Consider the following 13,385-nt stretch of genomic DNA (forward strand, 5'->3'; position numbering starts at 1 on the left):
ACTTTTTAATAAGAAATACACTGAGAAGTTTTATCTTCTTTGTGCCTGAACCCCTCTCATTGAAGTGACAAGGAAGTAATGAGTATCTAAAAGGCAGGGCAATAAAAAAGAAGCAAGGGAGATAGAGAATCTATAAACTCACTGCTTTAATCGGTTCCTGAATAATCAGGTCATCGTTAACAATTAGAAGGCACAAAAGGCTCACCAGTTTGAATTCAAGTTGTGCTTTCCAAAACTTTTCTGTATATAGAACCAAATTGCACATCTCAGCAATACTGTCGTTTAAAGTAAATGACATAACTCTATCATTTAAGAAAAATCAGAACTTTCTTTTTAGAAATCATGCTACCTTATAAAATAGTATGTATTATAGATTAAGGCTAAATTCATTTAATCTAAATTTATTTTTAACATTAAACTTACTTGTTTCATACTTCCTACTTCCGTATTTTTATACAAATATGTTAAATATTCCTTTGCTAATAAGCAAGTAGTATTTTCAAGAGAAGGGTTTTTTCCTCCTACAGTATTACCATAGTAAAAATATTTCCCAAAATAAAAAAGTATTATATTTATTAAATTTCTTTATTTGATGATATATATTATTCTTATGTAGACTCTATACTGTATTTATTCCAAACTCAGTGTTCTTGATTTCGAATAGGAGAGATTGTTTTAATTCAGTGCCAGTAAGTTTGCTTTCAAAAATACTATGTAATACCTGCTTGGTTTTTTAAATTAATATGAATTAAAACATGTCCTCCTGAGTTTCATTGGAAAATCTAGAGATTCTTAGAGATGCATTGGAATATTGTAAATTGGTACAGGGAGTAAATACTGTAAAGAAAAATATTTATATATAGAACACTTATCTATTGAATTGCCAATTTAATGTTAAATACTATAGATTACCACAGAAAATAAAAGGTTCCTGATCCTTTATGGAACTTACATTCTAGTAATTACGTGATTAATTTGAAGATACTCATTGTATTGAAAAGTTCTAAGCATAATGTGCTAACTTGTGTTTAAAGTGTAGATTTTTAATGAAAAGTTGTAAAACAAGGAAACAGGTATTTAAATATCTTTAGGAGTGTTTGTTCTTATTGGAGAATGAATACAAAATTAGTTTCCTCTAAGTTTAACAGGAGAGGAAAAAATCCTCTCTTTGAATGAGATGACCTTATTATATCTTTTTAATCTTACATTTAATCTACATTGTCTTCTTTGAGACTTTTTTTTTTTTTTAAAGATTGGCACCTGAGCTAACATCTGTTCCCAATCTCTTTTTTTTTCTCTTCTTCTTCTTCTCCCCAAAGCCCCCCAGTACATAGTTGTATATTCTAGTTGTAGGTCCCTCTAGTTCTGCCATGTGGGATGCCATCCCAGCATGGCTTGATGAGCAGTGCTAGGTCTGTACCCAGGATCTGAACTGGCGAAACCCTGAGCCGCCAAAGCAGAGTGTGCGAACTCAACCACTTGGCTATGGGGCTGGCCCCCACAGACTCATTTTTAATCATTAATTTTCAAGAGGGCTGAGTATGTTCATTTATATACAGACACACACACATATACACATAATAAGAGTAGGAAACCATGAATCCTACTTAATCATCTCCAAATTCCATAGTAAAGAGATAATTAATATTGTTGATTAATTGGTGCTGTTGGCAGTGAAAAACAGCATTGCTGAATATATGGCTTTTTAAAAAGAATGCTGGAGGGCTGCCCCAGCGGCATAGTTGTTGAGTTCGCATGCTCCACTTCAGCGGCCCAGGGTTCGCAGGTTCAGATCCCAGACGTGGACCTAGCAGCCCTCATCAAGCCACGCTGTGGCAGCATCTCACACACAATGGAGGGAGACTGGCACAGATGCTAGCTCAGCAACAATCTTCCTCACACACACAAAAAGAATGCTGAGGTCCGAGAATGAAACAGAATGAACTGTGAAATGAGCAGACATGGTCATAATGAAAGAATAAAGAGAAAAAGAAGAAGTATCACAGGAAAATCTGTGTAGATGTGTGAGATGTATGAACCTAAACAGTCAACTTCACTAGTTGGCCAAGACAGTCTAAGATTAGTACACTCTGGGAGTAGGAAAAGATATATAGACATTACCAAATAGGATCTCAAAACATGTCTGAATCACTATTTCCTTTCCTTTTATTTTATTTTAATTTTTTGTGAGGGAAATTGGCCCTGAGTTAACATCTGTTGCCAATCTTCCCCTTTTTGCTTGAGGAAGATTGTTGCTGAGCTAACATCTGTGCCAGTCTTCCTCCATTTTGTGTGAGATGCTGCCACAGTGTGGCTTGATGAGTAGTGCTAGGTCTGCCATTTCCAAACCTGTGAATGCTGGGCCACCAAAGCGGAGCACAGGAACTTAACCACTACGCCACCGGGCCAGCCCCTGAATCACTATTTCTAAATGCCAAAAATTTATGTTAGGCCTGGTGGTAATTTATGAGTAAATATCAAAAGCCATGAAAAGTGATATTTCTCTAATTTTGCAGATTATAAAGTTGCATTTCATTAAGTTTCTAGTTCACTTTCTCAGTCACTTCTGTTATCTCTAAAATTTAGGTGACAGTTGCTTAATTGGGTAATCCATGCCTCTTGTTCCTTTTTTCCGTTCTTGATCAGTTTATCTCTCAGGGTTTTGGATTATATTGGAATTTTACTTTATATGTCTGCAGATGCTTTTAATAAATATAATCCCATATGTTGTGCAATGGATTTTCAGTACTGGCTGTATTTTGAGGTAAAATTTTATTTGATTTTAGACTAAAATGACATCCTCAACAAGGAGCTCTATGTCACTGATAACAGCTAGAGCTCTCATAATGTAAAGGCTGTGGACAGAACGTTCCTTGGAGAGCATCTCGTAAGAACTGCTTCTGGTTTAACAAAGCCTAAGTTTGTTGCTGTTCATTGCTTAGTACAAAGTAAATCTTCACTATGGCCTCATCTTTATTTACATGTGCACAATCTTGTTAAGCCCTGAGATCTTTCTTTATATTTTTAAAGTGAAGGATTTCTCTCGTTCAATTCCTCTGATTGTTTTTGCTGATAAATTGTACAGGCAAGTAAAGTATAGAAATCATTTGTTTTATTTAAATATTACAGCAGTTTTAGTGTTGTACATTATAACTTATGTGTAATATAAGTGAAAAACAAATACATTTGACAAAAATGGTAGCACTGAATATATTGTGCATAACTTTGTAATAGGGACTATGAACATCATGTAGTACTGTACATAATTATCTTATATATTGCTAACCTCCAAGAATGCCGGTGCGATAAAGTACCTTTTGTTCTAGTAATGACTAGACTTGGCTTAAATGGAAAAGATCCCATGTAAATTATTTACCCAGAGGCAAGTCTAAAACACACTGAATATTTATTTGGGATTGCTATTCTCCAAAAGTTTAGTTAGTTTAGGCAAATCCTTTGAACATAAAATATTTTTCCTGGGAAAAATCTATTTTTTCTAGAGACAGAAATCTTTAGTTGTTCTCAAACAGATTACATGGGAGCCCAGGGCAGTGCTTAACCTATAAATTACGTAAGGGTCACATTTTGGAAACTTTAGCTATTTTGTATCCCAGTGGAATAGTCTTTGGTTTTCTTACCAAAAGGCTTATGTGTTGACTCATTTCCTTTACCAATATGACAATTTCCTGCACACATTCATTGCTTTGGGCAAGATTATAATATGTTAACCAAGATGTTTTTACTAATGTTTTTTTATTAGGAAACTGAAAATTTTAACTACTTTTATAGCTTAGCTTGTTATCATCCAGAAATAATGTATTATTTGAATTGTTGGATGCTTTGGCTGTTCTTAGCTATTATTAAGCTGTATTACTTTCCCATAAGCTGAAAATACTGTCTGTTAACTATTCTGGGTTGTATGTTTGCATCTTTAACCATTTTATGCTTATTGCATGCACTAGAGCATTGAGTGATGATACTTGTTTTTTTCATACTAACCAGAACATGTGGTTTTTAATTGTGAACAGTACTTTAGCTTTAGCTATTCATAGAATGTATTGCTTGACTAACTTATGACCTTTTTTGCTAATGCTTCATGGTTGTCCTACAACCATTTAGGACGCTGCATTGGGATACAGATCCATCAGTTCTTCAGCTTCACTCAGATTCCGATTTGGGGTATTGAATAGATTTATTATCTTCCCTCTTTTATAATTAATCTAATTCTTTGTGAAACTGTACTGATTTTATTTTCCTTAAATTTCTAATACACAGTATTTAGTTAGGAAAAGAGTTATATTTTACTGTGACACCTCATTTATCCTCTATCATTAGTGAAAGAAATACTCTATGTATCTGATAATCTAGGTACCCTAAGTCTACCCATTTAAGTGTCCAAATTCCTTTTATTATTTCTGTGTTTTTGATGTAGGTTTTTCTAAGATGAGTTACAAACTTCCCAGACTTTTTCTAATACATACTCTACATGATACTGAACCTTTTCTGGGTTACTTGATATGAATATTAATTTGTTTCCCTATATTAAAATTCACTGATGATTTTTAAGGTTTTGAGAGGAACAGAGCTGTTGGTCTCTACACTGTGGCCCCAGATAGCTATTGATTTATTCATTAATTCATTTATTCACTCATTTATTCTAGTCTCCAATGCACATTATGTTTGCTGCTGCCATCGTACTTGACTCAGATAGCTCTTTTCTCGTGATATTTTGCAGCTCCTAAAACATATGATAGCTACCTTTTGAAATTATGTCTACAGTAAGAGTAAATAAGCCTTGAGTTAGGGCATATAAGAAAAGTATATGAGCTTCTTGTACATTAACTGGAAGGCCTCTCAATTGGCTGCCCTGAGGCTCCTCCGACCCCGAACTGCTTCCTTATTCTCAGTAAAAGTGGCTTTTGGATAAGTGAGGTATTACTTCTCTACCCTTCTACCTCTGAATCTTGGAATGTTTCGTTTATTTGTTCTAATATTGTGATTTTTATCTGTTAGAACCTATATTCACTCAAGTTTGTAACTTGTTCCTAATGTTGTTGGCTTGACCTTTTTTTTCCAGATATGAGTGATTTACTTTTCATATGATTTACATCTTAAAAATCAGAAAATAAAGTTTCTTATTTCAAATTTTATTCTTTGAATACTAGATTACTTCATATGTACTTAAGTTTTTTCATTTAATTCTTTGATTTTTTTTTTTTTTAAGGCTAAATATTCTTAAAGTGGAAAACACGTTAAAAATTTCTTATGGGCCCACATTTGGGACCTTAGAGATAATTAATTTTTTGAATTAAATTAAAAAACTAATTTTATTATACTTGTTTGTTCAAGATTTTTAAAAGGATGTTTATATTATATAAGAAAAAAATGATTGTATTATCAATGAGATATATATATATATTTCAGATATCCTGCTTGATATTCTGGAAGTTACAGCAGTGTCTTTGTTAGATAGCCTTTTAAGACAGCTTCATAATTGAGAACTTATTTGGGGGTTTGGAAGCACACTTTATTTGGTTTAGAATTTAAACATCCAATATAATAATGAAAAAAACATCCCCCAGATAGCTAATAAAAGATGTTTTTCTTTTGGTCCAATTTCTTCAGCCACAACTCTCTTCTGTTTGTCAAAAAAGAATGTATTCCCTCTATTTATAACAGAATTGAGTTCAGTAGTTTTATAGTATTCAAAAGATCTATTGCTTTAGCTTAAGTATAAAATATCTGTACTGTAGTTTGTCCACATATGAATCAAGGACAATACTGAGCTTGCAGAGATTAGAGATTTAAAAGTTAAAATTTCATTTTAAAATATAAATTGACTTTATGATTCTCAATTTCTCAAAAATATAAGTAGAGTAAAAGATTTTCAACGGAAACTTACTTTTCAGTCTTAAAGCTGAAATCTTCTGATGGTGAAGGGAACAAAACATGATCTGAGTGAGATCCAAATCTGACTCTTCAAAAAAGTCCACAATCATGTCCTTGCTAAAAACACTTCTCATTATCAGCCATAATCAGCAGTCCACTCTGAAATTCATGTCCTCTTGTTCTTTTATTACCCACACATTTGCTCTAAGAAACTAAATTATTTGTGTTTTTAAAGTGAAAATAAACACCTGGAATGATTTAGATATATCTTTTGTTTTTGCTACCTTCTAATTCTTTTGTTAAGATAAAGCCAGTTCATTGCTCATCGAAATTTCTTGAGTAAAACAGGGGTTTAAATTACAATGTTGGATACACAATGTTTAATTCTTACTTTTCCATAATAACATGGTTTGATGTAGTTAAAATGTATCATTTGTTGTATTTAAAAACATTTGTGTTCACTTTATTTAGACGAGGACCTATTAAACTTGGAATGGCTAAAATTACACAAGTTGACTTTCCTCCTCGAGAAATCGTCACATATACAAAGGAAACTCAGACTCCAGTTATGGCTCAGCCCAAAGAAGGTGAATATCTGTCCTTAATATAATTGTCATTCAACCCTCATATTAAATTACTGGATTCTTTCTTGTTTTTTTCCTATCCATTTTTGTTTTTGGGCATATTCTCTTAGAGAAACATCATAAAACTAATGCTTTAGGGTTTCTGTATTTATGTATTTGTTTTTTAGAGTTTTAAAACTTTTTCTTTTAGAAGTTCAAAGTAGAAGCTGTATGTATGGTTTTTAATTTTGTTGAGGAATTTAAGTCTTTCAGTCTTCATTTTGTCATTAATATGTACTGCTTTAGAAGCAGAAAAGCTTAGGAATGTTCTATTTCTTTGTCATTGAGCATAATTCTTCCCTAAAAGAGAGTGTATCTCACAGTAAATGAAATCGTATAAATTATTTTCTGTATACTTTATTCTGATATGCTGTTATTGTTATCCATATTAATGAACAGATCTAACTAATTCTTAAACTTTCTCTTTTATCATCTAAGAGCTCTACTATGTTGATTTTATAGTAGCCTTTAATCGGTGTGTAATGAAGAGAAGTACACCAAGCATTGTATTGAATGTGGAGTCCTTTGATTCTTAAACGAACCAGAAGGAGTTACATTGGGGACTAATTTTTAAAAATCTCATTAGATAGCTAATGTAAGGATTCAAGCATAGAGTTAATATGATAGTTCTTGTTTTTCCCAATGAAGTTAATAAATTTATGTCACACATAAAAGAGGTTTACATAAGATCTATATAACAGATCCACAGTTTTTTATCTGAACCATTTGAAGCCTTATATGTATTAGAAATCAATTTTTCATATTTCAGAAAATTAATAAAGTGTATGAACTATATGTAAACATTCCAGCAGGATCTTGGACGTTAATATTTCGGCAGCAAAAGATATGGATATTCAAGCTAAGTGAGACAAATAATGATTATAAATAGCTTTACCTCTGGTCTTCTCAGGAATTACGACCAAATGAGTTACGGATTTTAGAGCTGTTGATATTTTGGAATTGTGGGCCCATAATAAATTATCCTTTTAGCAGTCTGTGCATAAGGACCATTTGTTCTCCTTAGCCAGGAAAACTGATTCCTGTTTAATTATAGAATATCAAACATAAAAACTTGATCAAATGTTTAAATTAATTTATTTTTAAAATTTCAGTTAAATTACCATGTTTCTCCATTAAGGAAAAACAAAAGTAATATTCATTGCAGAAAAACCAGAAAATACAGGTAAAGAAAAGGAGGAAAAATCTTTGAAATCAATAGCTATTACCAAAGAAAATCCTTAAATTTTCATGTTTTGTATACCTCAGAAGAAAATTAGGATTATAACTATTTACAACTTTTTTTGACTTAGTAGCAGATCATCATATGCACTTTTATGTATTTTTATTTATGTATTTTATGTATTTTTTTAAAAACATTTTATTTATTTATTTTGAGAAACATTAGCTCTGAGCTAACATCTGCCACCAGTCCTCCTCTTTTGCTGAGGAAGACTGGCCCTGAGCTAACATCCGTGCCCATGTTCCTCCACTTTATATGTGGGACGCCTACCATAGCGTGGCTTGCCAAGCAGTGCCATATCCGCACCCCGGATCCGAACCGGCCAACCCCTGGCCACTGAAGTGGAATGTACGCACTTAACCACTGCGCCACTGATCTGACCGAATCATATACGCTTTTAGCAACTCTCCTTTCCCTGCCCACTAAGGAAGGAAATGGAAATAAATACCTTAAACTTTTCCTTTCACTTTCATTGTTTCCAAAAGGAATTGATATTATCATACATATAATTACCCTTTGAACAATTTGAGGAAATCAGGGTAACATTTGTATCCAAGTATTTTTTTACTTGACCATGTAAATGTTCATTTCTATGGATACATTTTTTTCATTCCCATGTCTCCATTGCTTGGTAAGATGGCTTTCTTTCACAGCTGCAAAATCCTCATCTTGCCAGAAAAAAATCGACTGATGGTAAACTTGTTTGAGAGATAAGCAACTTAAGAAAAGTAGAAAGAAAAGATAAAGTGTTGAACTATCAGTATGGAGAACACTAATATTACAGGATTCCATACTTTCTGGAAAATAGTATTACCTGGTGTATTAATTAATTCAAATGTTATAATGTCTGTCTTTTGGGGGGTACATTATTAGATATGTTATCTCAGAAAGTGAGCAAAATAGCCAAGATGAGGGCACAATGACTCATATAAAAAATAAATTAGGCTTTTTTTCTTCATCTATTAATTTGGAGATTTATTTTTAGTTATACCATCACACTTATGAAATGCATTTTGGATTGTGTGAAATGTAAAGTGTTCTGAAGCTATTTTGGGTAATGCCTATTATAATATATCTGTAATTATATGAAGTTTAAGTGAAGAATTCCATTTTTAAAAAATTTTTCTAATTATTGTTGTGTTATATCATAGACAATTTAGAAAATACAGAGACGATATAAAGAGGAAATGTCTCTGATACCACTGTGTAATAGCTATTGTTAATATTTTGTTTCCAGTTAGTTTTTAATGTCTTTTCAAAAATTCTATATACGTTTATGTATGTGTATGTATATATACACACAACACGATTTTATATCGTACTTGAAATTTGCATTTTCAGTTGCTTATTTTTGAGATGCATATAGATTTTAAAATGTGAATATGTAACTTACTGATTTTGCACTAATTTGAAATTTGACTGCATAATATAAGATTGATATTTAAAAAAAATTTTTCTCACTTTTATTTTCCAAGTAATTAAAAAATTAAAAAGATCATGATTTGTTAGATAAGCTGATGACCCGGAAGCACAAGAATAAACTATTGTTTTCAGTTTGAAATTATTTGGGGCAAGGCTTTTAGCATCATCATACTTCAGTGTCTTTGCCAAATTTTCCAAGAGTGTAGGATAGGGACTACTTCTTCCTTATTACTGAATGCCTAATCTGAATAGTGCCTGGCATGTAGTAAGTACTCAATAAATATTTGGTGAAGGAATTAATTGCTTTTACCTACTCAGGAGAATGATTTTGCTTACTTGAGGTGTTTATTTTCACGTGTTTACTCTGGATGTAACTACTAGGAAAATAGGTCATTTTCAAGTGTTATTGCCAGAATATAATTATTGATGAAGTTGAGTGAAAAAGTATGATTAGTCTCAGTTCTTGGTTTTAATATGATTATGTCATATTCTAATCATTATTTGCTCTTAGACCCATAGATGAAATCATTATAGATTCTCCTTTATAGCCTTCTTGAATTTCGTGATGACATACAATGTAGATACAAACTTGTGCTATTATTTTTTGTTGTGTGTATCCCTCTGCATGCCATGAACAAAATTGAACCTGTTAGTATCTTTGAAATAGATTATTTTAGCTATTCATTTGTAACAGTTCTTCAAACTTCATGTTTAAATTAATGACCGAAAAGTTTAACAGTGAAGAGTGCCTACCACATATCAGGTATAGGATGAGGCACTTTATCTCTAATCCTCTCGCTAAAACCCTGAGAGTTAAGTGTTTTTTACTAGTTCTGTTTACCCAAGAAGACACTGAAGCTGAAAGATAAGAGTTTAGCAAAGGTCAAGTAGCTAGTAGCTAAGATTCTAAACCAAGTCTCACTGATTTTAAGGTGTGCTTTTTCTCTTGTGCTGCCACTGAGGCAACGTTTTCATGCTTTTTGGTAGTAACCTATGATAAGAAATTCAATTTATATTACAATCCAGTACAAACTTGGATGCAGGTGTATAACAGAAACAAATTTTATGACATAGCGCCTTCCCTTCTTTTACTATATTTCATTTCTTTAAATGTGGACCATGACACACTAAATTTATTGATTTAGATTTGTAGTTTGAAAAACACTTCATTAAAGGATAGCATGGTTTAGTTAACTTATTTATTGGTGTATTTTTATCAGGATAATATCGTTTTATAGTGATTTTCTAAGAGTAGTGAACAAACAGCTTTGATCTTCATGGTGTTAAATAGAATTTTCCTGGGGCCAGCCCTGTGACTGAGTGGTTGAGTTCACGAGCTCCACTTCAGCGGCCCAGGGTTTCACCAGTTCAGATCCTGGGCACAGACCTAGCACTGCTCATCAAGCCATGCTGAGGTGGTGTGCCACATAGCAGAACTAGAAAGATCTACAACTAGAATATACAACTATGTACTGGGGGGGTTTTGGGGGGAAGAAGAGAAAAAAAGATTGACAACAGGTGTTAGCTTAGGGCGAATCTTTAAAAAAAAAAAAAGTTTTTCTTGTCCTCACTAATGGAAGGTGAAAGTGACAAGATGGGTGAACTGAGCCCAGTTTCTAATAGTGTGTATGCATCAGCACCACTCCTTTTAAAATTTTCCTGTGTGGATTAGACTTAGAGGTTAATTTTATAAAGGTCCATGTTTATTCATTTGCAACCTAACAAATATTCACTGATTTTTTAGTTTGTTGAGTATGTGCTGTATTTGAAGGTACTAAATTATCCTTTCTTTGGTCTTAGTTTTAGTTTCAGGTTGAGGTATGTAAGTGAAGGAGAATGAGAGACGTATCCCAATCCATGGAGCCATCTTTAGTTTTTGGAATTATTTATAAAAATGAGATCATTTCCTTTCTATACCATTACAATTATTTTCATGTCTAGGGCTCTTACATTTTCTTTTCCCAATTTGTGGAAGTTTTAGAAAAAGGGAAAGAAAAACCCCCTGAAATTAAGGTTTTATAATGTCAACACTTTTTGCTTAACCATACTTGTATTTATCCATTGCTTTACTACAGTGGTTCTCAAACTTAGCCTGGTTGGTTCCCATTTAAGAATTATGTAACAAATTCCAAAACTCACTATGAGACAAAATTGCCGAAATCACGATTTGAGAGTGACAGTAAATTAAACTTTGGTAGGCAGTGTGATCAGTGCAGAAGTAATGTGAGTTACCAAATTGAAGATGAAAATTTGTCGTAGACTTAACTCTGATCTTCCTTTTTTTTTTTTTAATGGCTGAATCTATTCTTTTAAGAAGCAGTAGTTTTTATTCTGCCTTGTTTTTCTTTTCCCCCATTCTAGTCATCTTCTTGCTTTCAAGTTTACTCTCTGAGTTGGTAGTACTGTGTGTGAACTGAGGTGCTTTGCTGTCTTAAAGCACCTACTGTGAATGAAATTGACTAGGAACATGTGACCTCAGTCAATTTTGCTCTCGGCAGGTGAAAAACTTCTCATGGCGGGAGCATGGTGCCTGTGGATGTATTCCTGGAAAAGTTATTCTTCCCTTCCCTTTAAAAGTTTTTAACTCTTTTGAAAATGGCATTATTTTTTCTTATCCACCTCTTCAGTATGGATTTTTTGGTTGTTGCTATTTTTAGAAACAGATTTTTAAAGAGGAAGAAATCCTAAGGGTTATCTAATCTAATCAGTTTGTTTACACCTGAGGAAACTACAGCCCAGGGAAGTTAATTGATGAGCCTATGGTCACAAGGTGAGAGAGTATCAGGGCTACAACCAGAACCTGGCTTTTGATTTCCAGGGACTGTTGTTTTTCTTACACCATTCCACTGTCTTATCTGTGTGGAGTTTTGTAATTATTTTTGGTATTGGTTGGATAGCCAGATATTTTTTTCTCAGGTACATGTTGATTAGCATTTATAATGCGTAGAAAAGTATTATGTGTAAATAGCTCTCAATTTTTTATTGCATGATCTTTACATCTGGAATCCATACTTCCCACGTAGGCTAAATTTGTAGGCCTTCTGGTTAGTATTACCCTTGTCTGAAATGGATTTTTAAAAAAATTCTGGAATGAATAACGCATTTAATAAATTAGTTGTAACCCTCAGAGAGTCTGTGAGAATATAAATATAATTGAAAATTGAAGCATTTGTTCTTAATCTTGATTGAAAGACTTTAATCAGCATATCTGAAATTATGGCCTCAGAAAAATGTAATATTTATGAGATCACAGATAAGAGGATCTATGTAAATGATGCCAATACTGTCTAAATAAAATCTGAATTTTATATAAAAAAAGACAATGTAGAGAGGGAAATTCTGTGTTAAAGTAAACGGTATAATTAAAATATTACTCCTTTCTATTTGTTCCCCAAATTAACATTAGATCTGTATTCAAAATATTTCCCAATTAAAATTCTGCTATATATTTTCCCATGTTGAAGATCTGAATTATTAAGGAAATCCAAGTGATTTTGCATCTTATTCTAGATGTTTAAAAAATAAAAGAAGTGGGTTCTGTTGATAACATTCATGAAACTTCCCAACATAAATTGTTAATATTGATTTAAAGAGTAAGGTATAAGAATATGAAATTATGGACACATTGATTAAAATGAAGTGATTCAAAATGATGTTGATCCAGAAAAGAAAAGATGATTTTGAAAATATTAAAAGAAAATCATTTATGTCTAACCTGCATTTTTAAACTAATGATTAAAGCATTTCCTTTTAATATTCTCATTTTATGAGAGATGTCTGTGAAGTTATTCATAAGTTGAATTTTTATAAATTAAATCATATTTTTATATGTAACAAATTTCCTAATTTTAGAACTCAAGGGCAACTTTCTTTGTACCATGAATAATCAGACTACTTTGTAAATTAGGAATTCTTCGTAGGATATTAAAGTCTCTTAAAATAGGGTATACCAGTTTAATGAAACTACATAATAAATTTATAGGCAACAAATGTGTTTCGTAAACAACCTTAATGCACTAATGATGGGATTTGTTTTTTACTTCATATTGAGAATTAATTGTGATAAATGATAGATTAAAAAAAGTATCAATATTTAGTGAGGATTTTCTGGGATCTTGTGTATTACCTATTAAATGTATTGTAATATTTTAAAATAATTCAAAGCATACCTTGTAGCTTATTCTTAGCTTAGATGACATATAGATGAGAAA

The 13,385-nt window shown here is 32.3% G+C and overlaps 1 protein-coding gene across 20 annotated transcripts in view; it reads left to right on the forward strand.

The window, feature by feature from the left end:
* Positions 1-13,385, forward strand: part of DYNC1I2 (dynein cytoplasmic 1 intermediate chain 2) — a 51,461-nt gene that overhangs the window by 15,579 nt on the left and 22,497 nt on the right. For 10 of the 20 annotated variants that reach the window (XM_070580155.1, XM_070580152.1, XM_008527380.2 and 7 more), the window contains 2 exons: positions 4,120-4,179; positions 6,361-6,476. In XM_070580155.1, the coding sequence (XP_070436256.1) occupies positions 4,120-4,179; positions 6,361-6,476 (176 nt within the window). The remainder of the gene's footprint in view (positions 1-4,119; positions 4,180-6,360; positions 6,477-13,385) is intronic. The other 10 variants (XM_070580160.1, XM_070580162.1, XM_070580164.1 and 7 more) reach the window with 1 other exon arrangement.

Source organism: Equus przewalskii, chromosome 17 (genome assembly GCF_037783145.1).
Source record: "Equus przewalskii isolate Varuska chromosome 17, EquPr2, whole genome shotgun sequence".
Lineage (NCBI taxonomy): Eukaryota > Metazoa > Chordata > Mammalia > Perissodactyla > Equidae > Equus > Equus przewalskii.